General features: G+C 40.1%; 1 protein-coding gene across 1 annotated transcript; it reads left to right on the top strand.

Annotated features, from left to right (window-relative positions):
- Positions 1 to 237: 237 nt before the first annotated feature.
- On the top strand, positions 238 to 26,247 carry LPL (lipoprotein lipase). Its single transcript, XM_069574061.1, has 10 exons — positions 238 to 556; positions 6,003 to 6,172; positions 13,198 to 13,377; positions 15,004 to 15,115; positions 16,106 to 16,339; positions 17,691 to 17,933; positions 19,174 to 19,294; positions 20,211 to 20,393; positions 21,914 to 22,018; positions 24,286 to 26,247. Coding segments are annotated over exons 1-10 (1,437 nt in total). The 5' UTR covers positions 238 to 468; the 3' UTR covers positions 24,287 to 26,247.

Here is a 26,247-nt window from a genome sequence, read left to right as displayed (position 1 = left end):
AACCTTTGTTTGGTGTTTGTATAGGGGACCCAAGAGAGCCAGACCCCTTAGGAAAAGCAAATTGCCCTCCTAGAGAAAGTAAAATTTTTCCTTCTGCCCTTTCCCCTTCTTCTCCCTTGCAGAGTTGAACCGCATTTCAGTTTGCTCAAATATTTGAAAGTGAATTTAGTATCCTCCCCCCAACTTATGATTTTATAGCCAATAGGTGATGAGGTTTATTTGCATATTTCCAATCACATAAGCAGCCGTGGAGTGGAAACAGTGTCAGACTCATTTTCTCCTCCCCCACCTCCTCCTCCTCCGGGGAAACCTGCCGCTTCTAGCTCCCCACCCTCCCCTTTAAAGGGTGACTTGCTCCGCGCCAGACCGCTGCTCCAGCCTGCTGCCGCCTCGGGCTCAGCGGCTCTACTGCTCTGTCCGCGCTCGCGCCCGGTGCCCCGCATCTCCTACGGAGGGACATCCCCCGAGATGGAGAGCAAGGCCCTGCTTCTGCTGGCTCTGAGCGTGTGGCTGCAGAGTCTGACCGTCTCCCGCGGAGGGCTGGTCGCCGCCGACAGTAAGTTTTTTGCGCGCAGACTCCCCACTTGCAGAATAGGCTCAGTGGCCATTTGCACACGTTGTGAGGATGAGAAGGAAAGAAAGTAGGAAGGGGCTGCGATGAGCACCGGGGCCTCTCCTAGCCCGAGCGCTTGCCTCAGATAGGGTCGCGGGGGTGGGATCTGGAAGGAGCACGGAGGAGACTTTTCCTCCGATCTCTTTGGGGCGGCTCCCAACACCCCTTTCTCTCTTTCGCGCGCAGTCCTCTCTACTCCAGCTGCGGCTGAGTTCCCTGGAGCCTGGGCTCTACAGGGAAATGAGCCGGGTAGGTCGGGTAGAGTGTGAGGGGCGGGGCCCGGAGGCGGGAGGAAGGGCTCTGCCCGCGGTGACCTGCTTTAACCTCTCCTCTTGCAGGGGCCCTGGAATGAAATGAAGGGGGCCAAGGTGACCCTGGCTTGGCCTTGGTCGCAGCTCAGCCCCAGCCAGTGAGAGCGCGAGTAAAAAGTGGCCCCTTCTGGAGAAGCCGGCCCGTAGTGGAGCGGGGGGAGGCACTGACCCCAACCCTGGACACTCTTGCTCTCCACGTGGAGGGACGTGGAGGAGAGGACGCGGGGCGCGAAGTCCTGGGCACGCGGGGTCCTGCACGCACTGGCGCGCCGGGGAAGCTGTCCATTTTCCACTCTTGTACCCTCGGCTTTACTTAGCTGCCAGCAAACCTGGTGAAGGGTTGACCACCGCTCCCCTCACCCCCACCCCCCGCCGTGAAAAACGTGGCAGAGCGACCAGCAATCTGACCGCTGACTTGGAGATTGCCAGGTTTGCGCTTGGCTACCCTTACTGTCCTCGGACTGTTCTCGGAGCTGAGCCCGACTCGGGCGCCCTGCCCCGCGGTGCGGTCCGAGCTCTTGGGGCTTCTTGGGCGCCACGGGGAGGCCACTGGCGGAACCCCAGTCACCGCTCACCAGGGATAAGGCGTCCAGGCCAGATGTGAGTTTATTGCAGGGAAGAAGAGCGCCCAGCCCGAGACCTGCCCACAATAGAGGCAGCCTGTGTAACTTGAGCCTTGGTTCAGCTAACACACAGCAGAACTAAAAAGGTAGCTGAAGCAAGTCATAAAAAGAGGCAACGTTTTCTTTTCTCTTTGGTGGAACTGCAGTTGGGGCGTGTCTCCTGGATGTGCTTTCAGGCGGCACGTCCTGCAGTGGCTCATTTTATAGTGAAGTTTGTCTCTGACTTTGCTACTAAGTTTGTCCCTGACTTTGCTATTTCAGCACAGAGTTGTGAAATAACATTTTTAATTTATTTAAGTCGGAGTAAAGTTGCTTTACCATGTTTTGTTAGTTTCTGATGTACATGAAATAGCATTTTTCATAGGTTAAAAAAAGGAAAGCTGATAAAAGTATCTTTTCTGTCAGATCAGTTTGAGAACACTGGAGGTTCAATTTGTTGTTGTTCAGTCGCTAAGTCGTGTCTGACTCTTTGCAACCCCACGGACTGCAGCACACCAGGCTTCCCTGTCCTTCACCATCTCCCGGAGTTTGCTTATACTAGTGTCCAGGGAGTTGGTGATGCCATCCAACTATCTCATCCTCTGTTGTCCCCTTCTCCTCCTGCCTTCAGTCTATCCCAGCATCAGGAGAAAGGAGACTCAGGAGACATGGGTTTGATCCCTGGGTCGGGAAAATTCCCTGGAGGAGGGCATGGCAACCCAGCCGGGTATTCTTGCCGGGAAAATCCCATGGATGGTGGAATCCAGCAGGCTAGGGTCCATGGGGTCCCACAGAGTCCTACAGAACTAGGGCGACTGACCAGACACACAGGCAAACATCTTACCAAGTAGCATGTGTGTTTTACACTATCTGAGAAAATGGTTGGAACAAAGTCCAAATTCTTGTTTCAGATAGTACATCACGGGATAATGTTACTTAGACCAGAAACACACACAAATAAGTGTCATTCACAGTTTTACAGTTTTTGTCAGACTCCCTGAGAGATTCAGGACCCTAAATTACTGGGCTAGTAAGTGTCACCTGTCTGGATTTTGCTTCTTCAGTCCTAAAATGAGGAATTTAGACCAGACTCAAAATCCTCTTAGACCCTTTAATTCCTTACTCTTCCATGCAAATAGACACAAGTGATTAAGGAATTAAATTGGATTTTAATCAATCTGTTTTTCCTAGCTATAAATGCTTTGTAAGGGAGGAATCATTTGGAAATGGACTTGAAATTAATCCCCCCCATCCTTCCTTCCCACTCTCACTCTAACCCCCATCCCCTCTTTACATAATGCCTCTTCTATCACAGCAACTCTCTGCTCTCTCCTCCAAACTAATTTAGGTAGGAATGTAAGACATTCAGAGTAGAAACGAACAAGTGTGAGGAGGGAATGGTAAGTACCACCACCTCTGGGCTCTGACTATACTTCTCTGTTTTCGATTTCTAAGAAAAATATGAGGATATGGGCACTGCCCTCAGGCTCTTTTTTTTTTTCTTGGAGCCACCACAATCTCTGCATGGCCTCATTAGGAAATTTGAAGAGCTCAGTAGCTACAAGTCTGTTTGACTGGCCATAGAGAATTTCTAGGTTAATATCTGAGTTAAACATGATGAGTGATGACAGCAAAATAGCACATAGCACCTTCAAATGAAGCAGAGCTCAGCAAGAGCATGATTGATTAATGTATGGAAAGGTGGGAGTCAGGCACCGGGGAAATTTTGGCAGCAGGAAATGTTCACTTTCTTTCTGGCGGTGTATTTTTAGCTCAACCATCCTTTCTTGCTTTATTTCAGGAGGAGAAATTAGGCTGTAGAGTTTACAGCTGATATTTTTGCAAACATTTTTTTTTATAAAATTGGAAAGTCAATCCGCTTGTTAGGTAAGCAAGCGGCTTGTCTACATTAGAATGTCTGAAAACTCCAATCAGTTCATTCAGATAGCAACACTGATTTTTTTCCCCAAACCTTTTTTTTTTTTTTGGTGGGGAGCAGGGGGTCAGCATTCTATAGAAGCTGAGCTGATAATTATGACCATCAGCCTCAGAGAAGAAATGAATTACTGATGACATTATTTAGGAGTGTATGTTTGTGTGTGTCAGAGAGGAAAAACAAACAGAGAAAGGAAGGAAGTAAAAACTTTAAGAGAATGGCATTATAATTGAGCTCATATACCTCATGTCTTCATATAAATGTTAATCTTATTTATCTGATAACTGTGAACTGCCTTTAGAGTCACTTTTCTGGGATGCTCAATGCTCCTCCTATAATGTACCTTCTATAAGTATACCTTTAAAGGGTTTGGACTTGACCTAATTTCATCTCTGTGAGTTATTATCTGTGTTAAGATAACTCCTAGCCTTTGTCAACACACTTTGATTTTTTGTTGTTTATTTAGGAATTTAGAGATAAAGATTACATGGTCAAGAAATGCATTGACTTGTAACTTACCTGATGCCCCCAAATCTCCCTTAGTGTTTGATGAGGACACATCTCATGGTGTGATGTTACTAATATGATGAGTCAAATTCAGAACAGAGGCCTTAAAAAGGATTAAATGTTAGGCAACTTCCCCTGTAACACACACTATTCTAAGGTGGCTTTACTTCTAAGGGGATCTAGTGAAAGGTCCTTCTATTATCATTTCCATGTATAAAAAACAATAATTTCCTTAGTAGCAGTTGAGTCAAATCAGTTCAATCTGCCAGCCAGGAGCAATCCCCAGGGTATATATTATGATGACTAAACATACTGTTGACCCACAGTCAGGGTCTATCCTTCTCCCTAACTCTTCCTGGCCTAAGTCAGTTGTATGAGGGCTGGTAGAAATTGGGAAACCACACTCATCTTTAGAATGCCAAGACATCCTTAAGGGATTACAAACAACCAGGTATGTGGAAATACCTTTGGTATGTGTCAGAACACCAAGGAGAGGGAAAGACTGATTAAACACCAGTAGCATCTATAATTTCATATACAGAATAGACAAAGAATTGAAAACATCACATAGCATATAGAGGGGTACTGTTTTCTTGTCAAAGGCTTCATTATGCTTTCTGTAACTTAAAAAAAAAATCCGTGAAAAGCAAAACAGAAGTTTCCAAATACAAATTTTCTTGTAAATGTATGAATTTTCTTCTATTTTTCTTTACAAGCTATGTAGCCCATAGAAATGATGGTGTGGGAAATTGGAGCTCTGAGTGATCCATATGGTAATCTGGTACAACAGTTAAAGATTTAACAGACTTTTCTTTTTCATAGAAATATACAAATCCTGCCTTAATAATTTCAAAGAATATTCTTAGTCATTTCAAAACCACCAGCAACTCTAGGGCCACCATGTTGCATAAATCTAGAAAAAAAATAGACTAAAAGTGACTCTTATCCTCTGGAGTTATGCATAGCAATAATCTTAAATATCAGTTTAGCAACCAGGTGGTGGGCGAGATCTGTCTGCCAGATTGTTCAGGTTATTTCTGCTTTAAAAAGCTTGCTAATCGAACATGTTAAAATAAGACTGTTAAGAAGGGAAACATAAATTATTTGATACAGAGTGATGTGGGTGAAACTAACCTAGCTTGAAATTTTCTAAGGCAGTTTCTAACAGTAAAATAACTTCTTGGGCAAAATCAAAAGTAAATTGCAATACAATTTACTTAAAATTTACTTAAGATGTTTACTATGATATAGTATGTACTTCCTACAAATACCCTGTGAAGATTCATCAACATTTAGAAGTATTGTCCAGAGACTCAAAAATAGGCCAGAGTTTTCTTACTCTCCTGACTCAGTCGGGGCTTAACAATGAAGAGTGGATTCTTTCCAAAACCGCCTCTGCTGTAGTATTTTAAGCATCGGTTTTGTGTGGAAGTCTGTGAAGACATAAGTGAGGAAAGAAATATTAGGGGAAAGAATTAATCATAATTCATACATAGCACAGATATTTCTGAACAAATCACTAAAGCAATTTTGAACTGATGTATCTTGCCATGTGGGGAGGAATAATTCCATACAAAATGTCCCCATGCTTCTAACTTTTCTTCTTGTTAAAATTTTTAAAAATAGTGTAGTGAAAAGGAAACAGTCTTCCCTCAAACAAGCTTTGTTGTTGCTTGTTTTTGTTGGTCGGTCATTATGTTCAACTCTCTGTGACCCCAAGAACTACAGCATACCAGGCTTCCCTGTGCTTCGCTCTCTCGGAGTTTGCTCAGACTCATATGCATTGAGTTGGTGATGCCATTCAACTATCTTATCCTCTGCAAAGTGTCAGATACAACTGAGCACTGGAGCACTGTCAACTTTGAGTACCACTGGAGGATCAACCATTCTCTTGCAATCTACTTTTTTTTTTTTTTTACTTTAGAAACAAAAATAGCATTAGTGGTATTTGCTTGTGAATCTAAAGCACACTAGTCCAGCAAATAAAACAAACCACCCTCTAATTAACCTCCTATCCAATTTTTCATTTTCAGGGATTACAAGAGGAAAAGATTTTAGAGACATTGAAAGTAAATTTGCTCTCAGGACTCCCGAAGACACAGCTGAGGACACTTGCCACCTCATTCCTGGAGTGACGGAATCTGTGGCTAACTGTCACTTCAACCACAGCAGCAAAACCTTTGTGGTGATCCATGGCTGGACGGTAAGGAAGGCTCTTCTTTAGGTAGGAGTAGACTGGCATGAACTAAGCATTCTAACAGGCTTGTTGAGAGCCCAGTGAGTGATGTGGGTTCACAGTGATAACTTTGCTTTAAACTGGAATAAAAACAGTTCTGGCTCAGGTGGGGATTGAGGAATCTAAAGCAACAAGTTGCCTACTATACAGAGTGAAGTAAGTCAGAAAGATAATTCCATACGCATTATGTATGGAATCTAGAAAGCTGGTACTGATAAAATTATTTGCAGGGCAACAGAGATACAGACATAGAGAACAGACTTGTGCACGTGGGAGAGAGAGGAAGAAGAGGGTGGGATGTATGGAGAGAGAAACATGGAAACATACATCACCATATGTAAAATAGGCAATGGGAATTTGCTGTATGACTCAGGGAACTCACACTAGGCTCTATAACAACCTAGAGGGGTGGGATAGGGAGAGAGGTGGGATGGAGGTTCCAGAGGGAGGGAGCATAGATATACCTATGGCTGATGCATGTTAATGTTTGGCAGAAATCAACACAATACTGTAAAGTAATTATCTTTCAATTAAAAATAAATTCTTAAAAAGTATATAAGAAAAGCCACATGGGTACTTCCTCTGGACAGTGCTAGCCTTCAGTTTACCATGGTGCCTAGCTGTGACCTCAAACTGGCCGTTCCCCTAGCCTTTGCTCAAGTATAGAGCAGAGTGTAGGTTAGAGGAACCGGTGGAGACTGATTCAGCTGGTGCATTGCCCAAGTCCTTTCCTGAGGAAGATGACCTGTGAGAGGGAGGAGAGGGCTGGGGTGGAGGGAAGAGACTCTGTTCTGCTTTGCCATTCTCTAGCTCTGCGACTGGATCCAGCCACTTCTCGCCACTGGGCCTCAGTTTACTAATCTGTTACAAAAATGAATTTAGACTGGACGTCCCTCCTCTCCCAACATTCTCCAACTGTAAACTTTAGGGAGCTTTTCTAGAGATGAAAGAGAGCTAGCCAGGGAACTGTCATGCAAGATGATTAGCAAAGGTGAAAACTGCTTATATTTACTTTTCAAGAATATGAAAAAAGTAGTTCTCTTTAAATATACCAGCTAGTCCCTTTATATGGTATAGTTCTTACCTAACTAATTTGTTTTCAATATTTTCAGTCCTTAATGAACAGATTTTTATAGCTCATTAAAAATAACTTAGATAAAATAGATGCTTAAAGAAATATTATCTTTCCATTATGTCCAGAGTTTGTGAATGTGGTAATAGATACTTAACTTTAATAAGATGAATCAACTAATGGTTGTTCTTTCTACTCCTGATTTTTTTTTCATACAGAACTTAAGTGCCTTTGTTATTGACAGTGTAGGACAATTGCTATTACTTTTATAAAGATGAAGGCAACAACTAACGGATTTCACCGGAATATTTATTTTAACAAAACACATATATTTGTTAGAGTTCAGGAGCATATTATATATCTTGCATTTTCAAATTTTTGACATAGATATTTTTTTACGTTTTAAGAGGTTTATGTTGGAAAATATAATCTTTGGTTATTTTAGACACATTTTGGCTATATTTAGAACTTAGCTTTTAATACTTTTCTAAAAAGTTTAAGCTTAACATTCATATGACAGAAATAAATTAAATATCTCAGGTATCTCAACTTAACCCTGAGAGAATTTTGTAGTTTAGGAATTTTTGAAAAATATTTCCTCCTCACACTAACATGACATGACTCACCCAGTATCAGTAGATAGTGGTAATTTCTATCATTAGCCCCACTGCTTAATAAGACTACTTATATTCTTCACATGTGTCCTGACATTTTTGAGTGCCTGGGCTCAGAAGCTGGGCCACTGGCTATGGGACTGTTTCACTCTGCAGAACTAGGTGGTCTGTGCAACAACTCATGTAGGCATTGCAGTGAACAACCTGGCTTCTTCAGTGGGACCACCGGGTGCAGGTGGCAAGGAAGACTTCAAGGGCAGCTGTGTGCCTGTGCTGCTGCTGCCGCTAAGTCACTTCAGTCATGTCTGACTTTGTGCGACCCCATAGATGGCAGCCCACCAGGCTCCCCTCTCCCTGGGATTCTCCAGGCAAGAACACTGGAGTGGGTTGCCATTTCCTTCTCCAGTTCATGAAAGTGGAAAGTGAAAGTGAAGTCGCTCAGTCGTATCCGACTCTTAGCGACCCCACGGACTGCAGCCCACCAGGCTCCTCCGTCCATAGGATTTTCCAGGCAAGAGTACTGGAGTGGGGTGCCATTGCCTTCTCCGTGTGTGCCTGTGAATCAAAGCTATTAAAAATTAGTACTGATTTAAGGAAACTGAGAAGGAAAAAAGCTAGGAAATATTACCTTTTTGGAACTGAAGAAGGTGGGTCCTTGTTTTCCAGTCCTTTGTTGGGTTGTTGTTACTGTTCACTGAGTCGTGTCTGAATCTTTGTGACCCCATGGATTGTAGCATGACAGGCTTACCTGTTCTTTAGTATCTCCCAGAGCTTGCTCAAACTCATGTCCATCAAGTCGGTGAAACCATCCAATCATCTCATCCTCTGTTGTCCCCTTCTTCTCCTGCCTTCAATCTTTCACATCATCAGGATCTTTTCTAATGAGTGGTCTTTTGTCTTCGCATCAGGTGGCCAAAGTATTGGAGCTTCAGCTTCAGCATCAGTCCTTCCAATAAATATTCAGGACTGATTTCCTTTAGGATTTACTGGTTGGATCGCCTTTCAGTCCAAGGGACTCTCAAGAGTCTTCCCCAACACCACAGTTCAAAAGCATCAATTCTTCAGCGCTCAGCCTTCTTTATAGTCCAACTCTTACAGCCATACATGACTCCTGGAAAAATCATAGCTTTGACTAGACAGACCTTTGTTGGCCAAGTAATGTCTGTGCTTTTTAATATGCTTCTAGGTTGATCATAGCTTTCCTTCCAAGGAGCAAGCGTCTTTTAATTTCATGGCTACAGTCACCATCTGTGGTAATTTTTGAGCCCAAGAAAATAGTCTGCCATTGTTTCCCCATCTATTTGCCACAAAGTGATGGCCCTGGATGCCATAATCTTCATTTTTTGAATGTTGAGTTTAAGCCAGCTTTTTCACTTTTCTCTTTCGCCTTCATCAAGAGGCTCTTTAGTTCCTCTTTGCTTTCTGCCATAAGGGTGGTGTCATCTGCATATCTGAGGTTATTGATAGTTTTCTTATAATTGATAGTTTTCTTAAAATTGATAGTTTTTTCTTATAAACATATCTTATGTTAAATTTTAAAAAGAAAGTATAAGATTGTTAGGCCGTTACTAAAAGTATCAGTCACTGTAGGGGGTAGCTTGGGTTCCTTGTCCTTTGACAGACTGCCCAACTCAGAAGCACTGATAGTACAGAAAAAACTTATAATAGGGGTTGAGAGAAAATAAGATTTTCCTGCCTTATCTGAGGTAAGCTGCTCAGCCATTTAAGGGTATGGGACTAAGTGAGGAGGTTCTGCAGCCTTGTCATGAGAAACCCAAGGGAATGCTTAGCATGCAGGGTGCCCAGGACACTTCCCAGGAGGCAGTGCAGCCACAGATGTCCTGGAGGTTGGCCACCTGCTTGTGTTTAAGTACAGGGTTCTAATTGTGATGTTGGAGCTCCTCACCCTAGCTAAAAGGAGGAGTGATTAGCATTGTGTTCTGGAGAAATGACATCATCCTCTCTGGAAAGGCAGCTGCAAACGGTGGTTAGCCTTCAACCTACAAGAGAGGAGAAAGATAGGGCAGCACCAATTCTTCAGGGTTTTATGCTGGGCGGGCATTGCATCTGGTTCTTCCAAAGACCCAGGCTCTGCACCCTGACTGGAAGCAGCCACACAGAGATGTGTTCATAGAAGATTCAAACATGTTCCTAGTGATCTCACATCACCTTTGTGCTTTTTTGGCTTTGCTTTCTCTTCGTGCTTGAGATAGCTTATCAGTTCAGTTCAGTTCAGTCACTCAGTCGTGTCTGATTCTGTGATCCCATGGACTGCAGCATGCCAGGTTTCCCTGTCCATCACCAACTCCCAGAGCTTGCTCAAACTCAATGTCCATCAAGTCGGTGATGCCATCCAACCATCTCATCCTGTCGGCCCCTTCTCCTCCTGACTTCAGTCTTTCCCAGCATCAGGGTCTTTTCCAATGAGTCAATTCTTCTCATCAGGTAGCAAAAGTATTGTAGTTTTACCTTCAGCATCAGTTCTTCCAATGAATTTAAGGACTGATTCCCTTTAGGATTGATTGGTTTGATCTCCTTGCAGTCCAAGGGACTCTCAAGAGTCTTCTCCAACACCACAGCTCAAAAGCATCAATTCTTCGCTGCTCATCTTTTTTATAATCCAACTCTCACATCCATACATGACTACTGGAAAAACCATAGCTTTGACTAGACAGACCTTTGTTAGCAAAGTAATGTCTCTGCTTTTTAATATGTTGGTCATAGCTTTTTCTCCAAGGAGCAAGTGTCTTTTAATTTCATGGCTGCAGTCACCATCTGCAGTGATTTTGGAGCCTGAGAAAATAAAGTCTGTCACTGTTTCCATATAGCTTATAGAGCTGGCCTTTTTTTTTTTTTTTACTTTTTTTTTTTTTTTACTTTTTCTTTTTTTACTTTTTTTTTTTTTACTTTTTTTTTTACTTTTTTTTTAGCTTTTTATTTTTTAAATTTTAATATCTTTAATTCTTACATGCGTTCTTAAACATGAACCCCCCTCCCACCTCCCTCCCCATAACATCTCTCTGGGTCATCCCCATGCACCAGCCCCAAGCATGCTGCATCCTGCATCAGACATAGACTGGCGATTCAATTCTTACATGATAGTATACGTGTTAGAATGTCATTCTCCCAAATCATCCCACCCTCTCCCTCTCCCTCTGAGTCCAAAGGTCTGTTATACACATCTGTGTCTCTTTCCCTGTCTTGCATACAGGGTCGTCATTGCCATCTTCCTAAATTCCATATATATGTGTTAGTATACTGTATTGGTGTTTTTCTTTCTGGCTTACTTCACTCTGTATAATCGGCTCCAGTTTCATCCATCTCATCAGAACTGATTCAAATGAATTCTTTTTTATGGCTGAGTAATACTCCATTGTGTATATGTACCACAGCTTTCTTATCCATTCATCTGCTTATGGACATCTAGGTTGTTTCCATGTCCTGGCTATTATAAACAGTGCTGCAATGAACATTGGGGTACATGTGTTAGAGCTGGCCTTTTATCACTGCAAATAGATTGGGAACCAAAGTGGTCACAAGAAGACATTTAGGAGTGGAGAGTAACTTCCAGATCATCTGATCCCTTTGTTTCATAGGAGCCCTGACAAGGTTAAAACAGTGCCTGTGTTCATAGACGTAATTAGGGGAAGAACTGGGATTGGAACCAACATCTCCTGAGTCCCAGGCTTGCTTTTTCCTTCTACAAAGCACAGCAATGTGGTGAAAATTTGTCCACTTTCTTAGTGTCAGGTGTGAATCGAGAGTTCATGTTTTAATGTTTTATCCTACAAAATAGATTAAACAGAATGGAAGTATATGGCTGATTCATGTTGATATATTGCAGAAAACAACACAATATTAGGAAGCAATTATCGTCCAATTAAAAAATAAATAAATTTTAAAAAAGAAAACAAATACAAAAAATAATAATAATAAAGGAAACAGAGCTGAAAGGACCCACCATCTAAGATCAAAGTTTCAAACGAAGTCCCTTGGTTTGGGAATTCAAGAATCTTATTTTTTCTATTGGCATTACTCTAAGAAGAATACAGGTTTTACAGATTTCCCCTTAAAAGCAGCCTAAGACATTTATTTCAGAATTTTCTTTGTCTGTTGAGTCATAGCATTTACTAGGGCTACAGTATGATCAGCTCTCAGGTTGTAATAGAGGTGGGTAGATTTAGAACAGGTTGTTGCTATGTATAGGCTCCTGGCAGGATGGCATGGAATTTTGTCATCTGTATTTTTTTTTAATGTGTTCGATTATTTTAAAATAAGCATATTTGCCAAGATGTTCAGTGTCTCCTCTTTGATGGCATAAATCTTTCCACTTTGAATTTGGGGGCCTTTATCAACAAGAAGCAAAGGATTACAGATAGCAGTTTGCTTATCTCCAAAACAAGACCAATCTCATAATTTTGGAAATTTGATAATTAAACCTCATTAATTTGCACTCTGATAATCAAGAATTTGAAAGGATGGTGAAAAAGTCTGGGCTGAAACTAATAATTTTCTAATGTATTAAGAGATTGCTAAATAAAATTATCTTCTGTTAGAATAGTATGTTTAAAACTATTTTGTTCACTATCACATCAAATTTTGTATGTAAATAACCCTTTATAAGAATAAAGGTATGGAATCTAGGAAGACAGCAATGATGACAATCCTCCTTGCAGGGCAGCAAAGGCAACACATACAGAAAGAACGAACTTTTGGACACAGTAGGGGAATGAGAGGGTGGGGGATGATTTGAGAGAAAAGCATTTAAACGTATACATTACCATATGTAAAACAGATAGCCAGTGAGAGTTTGATGTATGACACAGGGAACCCAAAGCCAGTGCTCTGCGACAACCTAGAGGAGTGTGATGGGGAAAGAGGTGGGAGGGTTCAAAGCGGGGGGACCTATATATACCTATGACTGATTCATGTTGATGTATGGTTGAAGCCATTATAATATTGTAAAGTAGTTGTCCTCTAATTAAAAACTTAAAAAAGAAAATGAAAAAAAAAGGAAAAAGGATACTCACATTCCCCAAAATATTTCTGTTGGGAAATATTTATTAACCCAATTGAAAGTATTTAAACTAAATTTCTTTTAAAATAGTCTGTCATTCTACTGTAAATTTTGTCTTATTCAGACTGATCTTTCCTTTCAATACTAGAAATTATTGAAGTTTTACTGATGAACCAATGGGCTTCCTATGGATTTTCCCCCCATTTAATCTATGAGGTCGACATATGTATCTATTGATATAACAAGCTGTAGGTGGGCATTTTAAGGATGCTTGTATCATCCTCCTCAGGTGACAGGAATGTATGAGAGTTGGGTGCCAAAACTTGTGGCTGCCTTATACAAGAGGGAACCAGACTCCAACGTCATCGTGGTGGACTGGCTGTCACGGGCCCAGCAGCATTATCCAGTGTCTGCAGGGTACACCAAGCTGGTGGGACAGGATGTGGCCAAGTTTATGAACTGGATGGCGGTAAGACTGAGGGAAGGAGCCTTGTGTATCCAGAACAGACCAGTTGGCTAGAGCTGAACTAACGGCTGGTTTCTGTTCCTTTGTGGAAAAAAAGAGAAAGTGTCACTCGCTCAGTCGTGTCTGACTCTTTGCGACCCCGTGGACTGCAGCCTGCCAGTCTCCTCTGTCCATGGGATTCTCCAGGCAAGAATACTGGAGTGGGTTGCCATGCCTTCCTCCAGGGGATCTTCCTGACTTAGGCATCGAACCTGGGTATCCCACGTTGTAGGCAGATTCTTTACCATCTGGTCCACCAGGGAAGCCCTTTATTCTTTTACATTTAGATATAGATATTTTGGGGATCAACTCATATCTTCAGAATAAGCATAGACATTATTTTTTTCAGCTAAAAGTAGCATTATGATAAAAAATGATAATGCTATAAAGTCCATAAAGCATAGTCCTGCCCTGCACTGTCCTTTGATATTTCCATGGTGAATAGATTTGCTGAGACCAAGAACTAAGTGGGCAGAACAGACAAAAGCTTGTTATTTCAGGGCAGAGGAAAAATGTCATGTTCTGCCGAATCCTTCTCTACCAGTTGACTGGCACATGGAAATTTTATCCAGGCTTTGACCTGTTAGAATACCAATCTTTTGATGAAAATTTTAATATTACTTATTCCTTAGTGTGGATTAAAGATCTGAATTTTTGTTGAGAGTTGGAGGAGTGATGGAGATGAGCTAGGGAAAAAAATGCAGGAAAAGTGTGTAGGATATGAAGTAGCTGAGGGTCAGGAGCTTTATTCACTTTGACTATCTGAGGTCATCCTCTGAAAGTTACCTTTGGAAAGTATCTTGGGGTTGAAATGAAGATAATACTCTCACAGGCCATTATTTAAGCCAAGTACTTAAAAATAAGCTCGGTTTATTGAATCAATCATTAAAAGATAAAAGTTCTTTTCTTGACTCTTTTGTTAACCAGGAGAGTGAACTTGGGCAAATCAGATCACATTCCTGGAACTCGGACTTCTCATCTGTTGAATGAGAAGGCTGGCCCATATGTGTCCCATATTCTGTAATACTTTCCAATTTTAAGTCATTGCTAGAGTAATCTTAAAGAATAAAGTAACACAGGGTATTTGAGTAGAAAATGATGAGTTAAATATATATTTGTATGTGTGTGTCTATACATATATATATAGAGAGAAATACCTATATATAAATATGGTGCTTGGTCACTTAATCATGTCCAACTCTTTGTGACCCCATGAACTGTGGCCAGCCAAGCTCCTCTGCCCATGGAATTTTCTGGGCAAGAATACTGGAGTGGATTGCCATTTCCTACTCCAATATATAAATATACACATATACATATATTTTCAGATGTATGGAAATTCAACATTTCTATTTCAGACATTTGGAAAGCTCTAATTGAAATATTAGTAAAGAAAGAGAAAATCTCAACAATATAGTCTATGTTCCTCTTACCTGTAACAAGAAATTAAAATAAATAATTAAGTTTCAGTATTGCCTCTATTTTGAAAATTATATTTATTTATTTGAAACGCTATTCAACTTTTATTTCTTTTAGCATTGATATTTTGCAAAGAACTGTAAAACTCCTTTTTCTGTTCGTCTTCCAAAGGATGAATTTAACTATCCCCTGGGTAATGTGCATCTCTTGGGATACAGCCTTGGGGCCCATGCTGCTGGTATTGCAGGAAGTCTGACCAATAAGAAGGTCAACAGGATTACCGGTAAGAAAGCAGTGCCATTTTCTCTTAAAACAAAAGAACTGCATTGCCTGTTGCTCTGAAAGAGAATCAGGATGTTTGTCAAACAAGCATATGTGTGTTACCCTCCTGGGTATGCCTGGCCATTTGATTATCACATGGGAGGGCTCTTTTTCTGGAATAAAATAAAATTCAGACCCTTGCTCTCATGGGCTCACTATCTACTGGCAGAAGAAGAGAAACGGTGCAGAGCTAAACACAGAAAGCCCAGTGGCATCTCAGAAACCCGTTTCCCTCCTCCGTTTGCTCTGTGCTTTGATAGTGTATTGCACACATGTCTGTCACCTCTCACATCAATACTGGAGAAAAGAAAAAAGGACCCACACCAGAGGCCATTTGGAAAAAGGAGACCTGTCATCCAGGCCAATGGCAATAGATAGTTTGACCTATGTAGAGAGGAAGAAAGAGCCCAGCCCCATTTACAGGCCTTCTAACCAGGCACAGAAATAATTCACAAAAGGGAATCAAGTCATCCTGTGTGAAAATTGTTATTTAATGATTAGTTTGAGAAATTCAAATTTTTATTTTTGAAGAAGAGATAAGCCTTCTCTTACGAATCTCAGTAATTTAAAACTCAGTCACTACAGAATTGGAGCTGATAACAATTTGTGACTGCCAGTTACATTCAAATGATGAGCAATGGAATGCTAAGGTGATACTGATGGAGACTAAAACTAATGGGAATTAAATAATCTCTGAGTGACTTCCCTGGTGGTCTAGTGGTTAAGAATTCACCTCGCATGAAGGGAACACAGGTTCCATCTCTCCATGGGGAACTAAGATCCCACGTGCGGTGGAGCAACCGGCCACATACCTCAACTAGAGAATTCATGCAGCCCAAAGGAAAGATCCCACATGATGAAATGAAAGATCCCACATGCACAGCTAAGACCTCATGCAGCCAAATATATAAATAAATAAAAATCTCTGAGGGCTTTTTGCTTTCCCTCTAAGGCCTAGATCCGGCTGGACCTAACTTCGAGTATGCAGAAGCTCCAAGTCGCCTTTCTCCCGATGACGCGGATTTTGTAGATGTTTTACACACGTTCACCAGGGGGTCACCTGGCCGAAGTATCGGAATCCAGAAACCAGTAGGGCATGTCGACATTTACCCTAACGGAGGCACTTTCCAACCAGGATGTAACATTGGGGAAGCTCTCCGTGTGATTGCAGAGAGAGGCCTTGGAGGTAAATATAATTCAGAAGTTAACTAAACGTAAGTTGTTGTCTTAACTCTTACTGACCAAGTGCCCTGCCATTCTCCACAAGTACATAGTTTGAATATACATTTAGCCAAGATGTGTTTTTGAAGAAGTCTGTCACATTTTACCACGATCACCTTGGAGCCTCAATACTTCCTGGGGTCAGATAGACGTTTCATCTTGTATTATATTGTAAGCTGCACTGAAAACTGCACTTGCAGTAATAAAAGGGAAAAAAACAAACAGTGATATGGCAGGAAAACTGCCTTGCCTTTGATAAAGTATTATCGTGCTACACATTAAAATTTGAATACAGTGCAAAACCAGTAGAGTTATTTTTAATTCTACTAAAAGTAAAGGACATGTCAATTAGTCCAGATTTCTTTTGCCAGCCTTTTAAAGAGATGTACAAATCAAAAACAAATCACCATTCCCTAACAATAAATATTCCAAAATTTTAAGAAGAAAATACAGTTTAATATTAGTTTTTAATGTTGAATAATCATGTTAAAGTGAAAGTGAAGTCGCTCAGTCGTGTCCAACTCTTTGCGACCCCTGGACTATAGCCCACCAAGCTCCTCTGTCCATGGGATTCTGCAGGGAAGAATACTGGAGTGGGTTGCCATTATGATTTGTTTTAAGGGATCTTTGCATACCTCGTGGGCAATGGGACCTACCTATAACCAATATACTCCTGGGTGTGGGGCATACATTATAGAATTTACAGCATAATGTTACTAATTTTAATTGGTAAAAAAGCTTATGATAAAAAACTGTACTTTTATGACATTGCTGATCATTTCTATAATTCTATAATTATACATTTATAGAAATATATAAATAATATGTTTTATAATTATAGAAATTAAAGAAATAATTATTAATAATTCTATTATTTCTATAATTTAATGTAAAAATCATGAACAGTGACACACTCCTCAATTATTCTGTTAATATGGCAATTATACCTATGATGTGGTTTCTAGGGGTATACTTCCAGAATCGTCTAGAGGTATTATATACTTTCAATATAAGCAAAAGGTGTCATGAACTGGGGGAAATCAACTTCTATCTTGGATGTCCTTATTACAGCTTCGTAAACATACTCACAAATATAAGACAGCAGAAGCGTCTAAAGTTCCTGATAAAATTGGCAACTTTAACACTCTTGGGGTAGGGAAGAAGCTACTATCAAGAGTGCCTCCGTAAACAAGACCTACAATCAAGGAGATCATTTTGTTCTAACACCACATCTCAGCTGTATTAGACATGCAAGATGAAACATTCATTGTGAACTATCACAGAGTTGAAATGTTCCTTGTGTCTCTTTTCCCCAGATGTGGACCAGCTAGTGAAGTGCTCCCACGAGCGTTCCGTTCATCTCTTCATTGACTCTCTGTTGAATGAAGAAAATCCAAGTAAGGCCTACCGGTGCAATTCCAAAGAAGCCTTTGAGAAAGGTCTCTGCCTAAGCTGCAGAAAGAACCGTTGCAACAACATGGGCTACGAGATCAACAAGGTCAGAGCCAAAAGAAGCAGCAAGATGTACCTGAAGACTCGTTCTCAGATGCCTTACAAAGGTAGGCTGGAGACTGTTATAAATAGGAAAATGGATTTGATCCTATTTTTTTATTATCATGCTTGTTGCATCACATGTACTGATTTTGTCCATTGCAATAGAGATGATAAAACAATGTTGCTAAGTTCTGAGCCCTCATTTGTGTTTCTGTTGGTAGAGGGGAAGTTGCACTAATCCATTTTGCTGGAGTTCCTAATTCCCACTGCTAGTAAGGCCCAGGGCACAACTGCACTGCCTTGTGCAGCAGTTCTGCCTGCCACCATCCTCTGTGCTTGTGCCCATTAGCATGAGCCACCACATTAGTACCAGGCTCTGAGTTCATTTGAAACCATTCATACAGAGTCATCAAACTATGGCCCTTGAACCAATTCCAGCCCATCATCTGCTTCTTTAAAAAAAAAAACTTTTGTTAGAATGTAACCACATTAATTTATTTCTGTATTGACTAAGGGTGCTTTCATGCCTCCATGGCAGAGTTGAGTGGTTGAGACAGAGACTATTTGGCCCGCAAAAGCTAAACTCTTTACTCTCATCCTTTGCAGAAAAAGGATGCCAACTCCTAAAATCTGCTTTGGGGCTTCCCAGGTGGCTCAGTGGTAAAGAATCTGACTACAATACAGGAGACGCAGGTTCAGTCCTTGGGTTGGGAAGATCTCCTGCAGAAGGGAATAGCAACCCACTCCAGTATACTTGCCTGGAGAATCCCATGGACAGAGGAGCCTGGTGGGCTACAGTCCATGGGGTTGAAAAAGAGTTGGACACGACTGAACTACTAAACAACAAACAACAAAGTCTGCTTTAAGTGAAGGCAGGAACCACGTGTATTTGAAAATGAAACTAGTCCTGAGAGGGAAGAATATACCAAACCTTTTAAGACACTCCCATTTTGTTAAGAATCTGAGTCTCCTGCATTGCAGGCAGATTCATTACCATCTGAGTCGTTTAGGAAGCCCAGTGCCTGATCTTTCTGGGTCTGCTTACCAAGTCAGATACACCTGAATTCTTCCTATCCACTAGAACCACACTCTTCTGCAAGGGAGTAGAGTTCAAAGCCTGAATATTCTAGTAGTAAGCACTGTATAGATATGAAGCAGTCTTTCCGAGTCACATTTATAGTCATGTATGAACACTTCCTGTTGATCACTAGTAAGATGCAGTCTGCTGTTGAGAGTGCATGCTTGTTTGTGCTGCGGTGTTTCCATAAAGACTGATCAGAGCTTGTTCTGATTTTCTCTCTACAGTCTTCCATTACCAAGTAAAGATACATTTTTCTGGAACTGAGAGTAATACATACACCAACCAGGCCTTCGAGATCTCTCTGTATGGCACTGTGGCTGAGAGCGAGAACATCCCTTTTACCCTGTGAGTAGCCACAGGATTTTACCTTCAGCATGGGGGCTTATCATGACACTGTTACCTGCCCTGACCATCAGTTTGAGGAACAGAAAGGGCATAGGATAGCAGTCCCCAACCTTTTTGTCACCAGGGACCTGTCTTGTGGAAGACAATTTTTCCATGGACCGGGAGATGGGGGATGGTTTCAGGATGATTCAAGCTCATCACATGAATTGTGCACTTAATTTTTATTATTATTACATCAGCTCCACCTCAGATCATCAGGCATTAGATCTCAGACCCCTGGCATAGGACTCCTAAAAAAAGGTGTACTCAACAGAAAAATTTTTAAAAAGCTTTAAATTTTTTAAAAGGCAAAAGATGTTCATTACAGTGGTACCCACAGTAGCATAAAATTAGAAGCAAAGTAAGTGTCCAAAACTGAGGCAAGGTTAAGTGAATTGTGGTTCAACAAATCAATAAAATCAATCTAGCCTCTAAAAAGTGTAGTTATAGAAAACTAGGTAAAGCATGTTAAAAAGTGGAAGGTAAACCATAAAGTGAATAAAGAAAAAATAGAGAATTGCATGTACACTATGATTGTGACAAAGGAAACACATGTTCACATATCAATACAAATAAGAAGGAAATATATGAAAATGAAAATAATATCTCTAAATGATGGACTTATGAATTTTTTCTCTTAGGAATTATATTACATAATTCATATTGTTAGGATAAAAGTTGGAATACTTTAAAAGGATGTAGCCATCTTTCAAAATACGCTAAGTGCCATTGACATTCATCTTGTGTATTTTGTTGGACATTTTTTGCATTTTTAAAATATTCCCCAAACAATAAAGCTATTTACCTTTTAGGAGGAAGAAAAAGGGAAAAAATTCTGATTTTCAGAACTAACCAAATATGTTGATCTTTTATTCAGGCCTGAAGTTTCCACAAATAAGACATACTCCTTTCTACTTTACACGGAGGTGGATATTGGAGAATTGCTAATGTTGAAACTCAAATGGATTAGCGATTCCTACTTCAGCTGGTCCAACTGGTGGAGCAGCCCCGGCTTTGATATTGGGAAGATCAGAGTAAAGGCAGGAGAGACTCAAAAAAAGTAAATAATTTTTCTCCATTCACTTCTGATTCACTCAAATGTCTTTACCTAGAAATAGTATTTCTGGAGCCTCCAACATTCAGGTGAAACTTTAGTAGGCTTTGTTTTTAAAGCTATATACCTATACCCAAGGATTGAACCCAGCTCGCCTGCATTGTAGGCAGATTCTTTAGCTTCTGAGCCACCAAGAAAGCCCCATTCAGTATAAAAGTTTTAAACCCTCTGAGGCTCTCTATGCAATTCATTTAAAACTATATACCTAGATAATTATTCTTATTTTTTAAGAGTATTATTTTATTATTATACTAGAGAAGTAATGGTATTTCTGCATTTCATGGAAAGAAAACATAAACAACATTGAGTTGCCGCAATCATTGAGTAAAGCTGAGGTTAGAAGTCAAGAATCTCAACTTCTCATTTAACATTGATTCCTGCAAGCACAAAACAGTTATGCAGAGAAACTTAGTGATGCCACTCGGACATTCAGAGATTAAAACGAATCTCAGGACTTCCTGGCAGTTCAGTTGTTAAGACTGAAAGTTTCCACCGCAGCGGGTGTGGGTTTCGTCTCTGGTTGGGGAGCTAAGATCCCACATGCCAAGATATATAGCCAAATATTTTTAAAAATTAAAATAAAAACCAACCTCTTCAAGAAGCATGAGATTCCAAGATAATCTCATCCTCTCTCCCCTACCCAAATCCACATAGATCTATAAAATGAAATGCATAGAGAGCCTGAGAGGATTTAAAACTTTTATACTGAATGGGGCCTCCTTGGTGGCTCAGAAGGTAAAGAATCTGCCTACAATGCAGGAGACCTGGGTTCAATCCCTGGGTTGGGAAATACCCTGGAGAAAGAAATGGCTTACCTACTCCAGTATTCTTGCCTGGGGAATTCCATGGACAGAGGAGCCTGGCAGGCCGCAGTCCATGAGAATGCAGAGTTGGCCACGACTAAGCGACTACACTTTCACTTTCTTTCATACTGAATGTACAGGGATTTTGTAAACTTCAGTATACCATTATTGTAAATAAAAATGACTCTTTAAATTAGGATCAATAATATATTTCTCCTTTGTCATTTTCTTCTATAACCAAAGTAGGGGAGGGAAAGAAGTTGTGAATGGAGAGGCTATACAGAGTAGTGTTTCTCTAGCAGGGCCAGTTGAAGGCTGCTTTCTGAATTCCTTAATGCAGACACTGAGAAGTGGTAAAGTTGATCTTGTATCATCTTTTGGTAAGAGCCTGGTGATTTTAAACCTGCTCCAGGCTATCTGTATGCCTGTCTATACTAATGAATGAGCTTTATTGCCAAACAGTGCATTAGGCCCACAAATAACCATCTGATTCAGATGTGTTGCTGACTGGAATGGCCTGAGTATAAATAGTTAATTATTGGAAATATCAAAAGAGTCAGAAGAATCATGTAAGTTTCAGACAACCCTGAAAGAAGAATTTATTTTTGAATAGTCACTTTTATTGTTCCAATATGCTGTGTTCACATACATTCTCTTCCACAGGGTTATCTTCTGTTCCCGGGAGAAAATGTCTTATCTGCAGAAAGGAAAGTCACCTGTGATATTTGTGAAATGCCATGACAAGTCTCTGAATAGAAAGTCTGGCTGGTGAGCATCATGGGCTCAGGCTCTCTGGGTATCTTGAACTTGCTCTCCAAAGGATGCTGCTTCATGCTTTGCCCTTCACCCCTGAACTAGAGACTTGGACTGAGTCTTGTGTTGAGAACCTTCAGATGGTCTTTCTTAAAGTCTTCTATTTACACATTAGGGGGCTTCCCGATGGCTCAGTAGTAAAGAATCCGCTTGCCAACGCAGGAGATGTGAGTTCAATCCCTGGGTCAGGAAAATACCCTGGAGGAGGAAATGTCAACCCACTCCAGTATTCTTGCCTGGGAAATCCCATGGACAGAGGAGCCTGGAGGGCTACAGCCTATGGGGTCACAAAGAGTTGGACACAACTGAGCGACTGAGCATGCACACACACACGTGCACACACGCACGCACATTAAACCTGTCCATTTGCTTTTAGCAATACTTCCTCTATTTTCTTTTTCCTGTTCTTTTTGCCATCTCTGGTGCACTTCGAAGGTTTTATTTTACTTCTTGAATTACCACAAAATCTTCACTTCTGCTTTTTCCTGTACTGCAGCCCTGCTCCCTTTACAGACCTGTGTGCAGAGCATATATCACAAGTTTGTAGCCATCGCTGTGGCTATGGGCACAGCTCCTCCTGGGAGGTACCCAGGGGAGTGAACCATCAGCCAAAACCAGAGTCTGCCTTGATTCTGAGTGCCAGCAGATTCCAGGACAGGGAGCCAAAGGGGCAGCCACCATGCATCCGTCTCAAAACCCCCAAAGATGGAAAGCTTATGGACTTAAGAGTTTAAAAGATGGTTCTCTTTTCCACCTCAAAACAACTGCCTGGCTCTTTTCTACCTGACCTTTTAATCCACATGGCAGCTGGCAGCTGAATTTTTCCAGAGCGTCAGTACTAAGTAGAGACTGAACATGTGACTGCCTCTCTCTCCACCATGTCCCCTCCTGGAATTCCCAAAGTATGCCACTTCCATTCCTCCACTCATCCCCCTGCCAGGTGCAAGTGCTGAAGGGTTGTAGGTATAAAGGGGGAAAGCTTAGATCACATCATACCAGCCAGTGACACGAGAAAACAATGGGAAAAGTTAGTCACAACATCATCTGGAAATAGAAGAGCTAATTGCTTTTGGTTTGTCTTCCCCAGTAACATTTACAGACAAAAGTACAGAAGAATTCTCTAATCAGAAAAAGCATATTAAAGGCTCTATGTGACATATGTCTTTTATTTTTAATTTCTATTTTATAATACAGTTTATCAATGGATAAGTATGGATTTCAGACTTTCTCTATACATGTATAATATTTACCTTATTTTAGTTTTTTACATTATGGCCTTATGACATATATACTTTGGACAAAATGAAGCCATCTGGATTAAAAACATTAATGTAAGAGCGTTCAAGATAAACTTGAAAGGGAGAATAGTTACTGGTGTTGAGCAAGGGAGAATAATTGAATTTTTATCCAAGTGTATACTTCTACTAAGAGCTTCATTGCTTTTTTTTCTTCATCACAAATCTGAGGCGATTCATATTTGTTTTAACTCTTCAAAAGGGACTCTTATAAGAAGTTTTATATATGAATTTATATTATGTACAAACATACATAAACATTCTTATGTATATATTATCCCAAGGTCATCCACAACTTTAATCTGTAATGTGAATTTTTAAAAAAACTTGAAAAATTAGGAACCAACTCTTATCTGTCTATCAAGTATTTCTTGTCACATTTGTGTAAGTTATAAGACTTTATCTAAGATAGTCTAATGATATGTTCTTCATCTGATGATAAGATTACTGAAACAACAGATATTTAAGGAGTTTTTTTTTTCTTTTTATTCCTGAACTTTAGGAGGTAATTATGACTCAGACTAATAACCTTCTGCCATTTTTCACCTCTGTGACTAAGTCAGTGAACTAAAAGCTTCTCTCTCATCTTCTGGTAAAACTCTTTAGAAGACTCATATCACAAGAAAAGGGAAAAAAATAGGTATTTTATTTAACAAGTTTTAGAAGTAAGAAATCTTGCTAAATTTTGAAATCATTCAATTCAGTCTTCTGAAAAGGATACTCCTTATCGAGACATGGCTAAGTAAATACTAGACTGTCTTTGACTCCTATGAGCCTGCCACTTCCTCTGATTAGATTTATTCTCACAACCTTTGTTCTGAACTTCTGGTTGACTGCTTTTTCATCTTGAAGGTGGTGAGGGACGGAAGAGGGTTATAAAACACTAAGCAGATAATAAATTGCCATTCTTCCTCTGTTTTCTCTCAGAAACTTGGCAAAGCTACAGAAGAAAGAACAGCATATGAATTCTATGAAGAATGAAGTAACTTTTACAAAAGACGCCCAGTGCTTTAGATGGTGAAAAGTGAATTTTCCTGAGTATTAACCCCAGCTCTAGCCTAATTAGTTATTTTAAGATACAGTCTCAAATACTAAAACTAATTCAATTTGAGGTGTATAGTGCCAAATAGCACATCTTCCAACATTAAAACAAATAACAGATATGAAAAGCACTGCATTCTGTCCTTGGAGAAAAAAATGAGTTATTTAAAATGGTAAAATAATCAGATCTCTGCATGTAGTAAGTTTAGCCATAGCCTAAAATTGATTAAAATCTCATTTTTAATTGGGACTCTGCATTTTCTAGATTGATAACCTTCTCAAAGCTTTCTCCAAGTCTAAATATAGAAAGTAGGATTTTTTGCAGCATGAGTAGGACCCGTTTACTCATCAATCAAAATCCCTACTTCCTTGAAATTACTCTCCTCTTGCCATTGGAATGTAGTTCAAGAGTGAACCAGGAACTAGTGACTTGGAGATAGAAATGAAGAATAGAGTTGATAAAGCACTGAACCTTTAAACACCCTCTACGGTTGGTTGCATCATAACTAAGTTACAAATTAAAGGAGATATATAAAGTTGAGATCAATTAAATCTTAATAAACTTTACAGTTTATGGTTTAGTATTTCCCCTTCCTTTTCCTGCTTTGTCTCAAGATTATATTTTAATAGTTTTTCCCTAGATAGGCTTTTCAAATGAGCCTGTTATCATCAGCTGATACAGAATTTTAACTACACAGAAAAAAAAGATACCGTAATTTTATTATCAGATTTTCAAAATTATATTCATTGAAGTCCTTTAATGTATGATAGTTACTGTTTAATTTTAGGCTTATTTCAGCCATGCTTCAGTCAGACTTCGAGCATGTCTCTTTCTTCCCTAACTATGATAAGAAAATATGTGTTCAAGATGAAACTTTGCATCATGCAAAGTCCTACAGATTTTAGACAAAGGTTGTTTTTACTAAGTAAAGAAAGAGAAAAGTTACAGTCAGTCATATAAGTGCTTAAAACCATTGTGGACAATGAAAAGGATCAATTTCTATATCCACGTGAATTGTCATGAAAGTTGTTGTTTTTAACAACTAGTCAAGAGTGAGTGAACATTTATTTATAAACTAGATCTCATATTTTCAGAATGCTTTTCTATATATTATTATAAAATGATAGAGAAGTCAAATATTTCAGAGGCTATTACTGGAAATCCAAACTGTGAATGCGTGTGGGTGTCTGAACACATATTCACGTATGAAGCCCCACATATATGATTATTCCTCAGCATGGCTTGGAAGGCAAATGATGAAGAGGTGCATTAGAACACAGTGCAGTAGAAAGTGTTCCAGTGGTGCCGGAACACTCCTTCATCTGAGAGCTACGATTGTGCCTGTACAAAGTAGAATGAATGCTGGGATTGACATCAGCCAGTTTGGAATGAATTCTCTCTAAAAATAAAATGTTGTGCGACCTGTTGTTGGCATCCCCCTTCCTTGTTATAATTCATTAATTCTCGGGATTTGGGTTTTGAGCAAGGGTGCGTCAACTTAAGAAAGTATAAATTCGATCAGTGTATGGCCCTGGGAACTCTGACTTCTACAGACTTCACTATATATATATATCAGCAATGCTTTGACTTTCAATGTTATTTATTAGCTGTAAATATATGTGTGTATGTGTAAAGGGAGATTGTACATATTGCAAAGGCCCCTGTGGCCATCTGCATTTATAGGTGTTTGGTGCTAATTTTGTACATGTTTTTATCAGTGACAGTTTCACTGAGCCAACTTACTCTGATGAAACAATACAATAAAATGGGCTTTAAAAAAACACAAAACTTACTTGTGTGAAGAAATGGAATCTACTTTTAATAAAACTGACAACATTTTATTACAA

Source organism: Ovis canadensis, chromosome 2, assembly GCF_042477335.2.
Source record: "Ovis canadensis isolate MfBH-ARS-UI-01 breed Bighorn chromosome 2, ARS-UI_OviCan_v2, whole genome shotgun sequence".
Classification (NCBI taxonomy): Eukaryota; Metazoa; Chordata; class Mammalia; order Artiodactyla; family Bovidae; genus Ovis; species Ovis canadensis.
The sequence above is the reverse complement of the archived record's forward strand: the minus strand, read 5'-3'. Positions and strand labels throughout refer to the sequence as shown.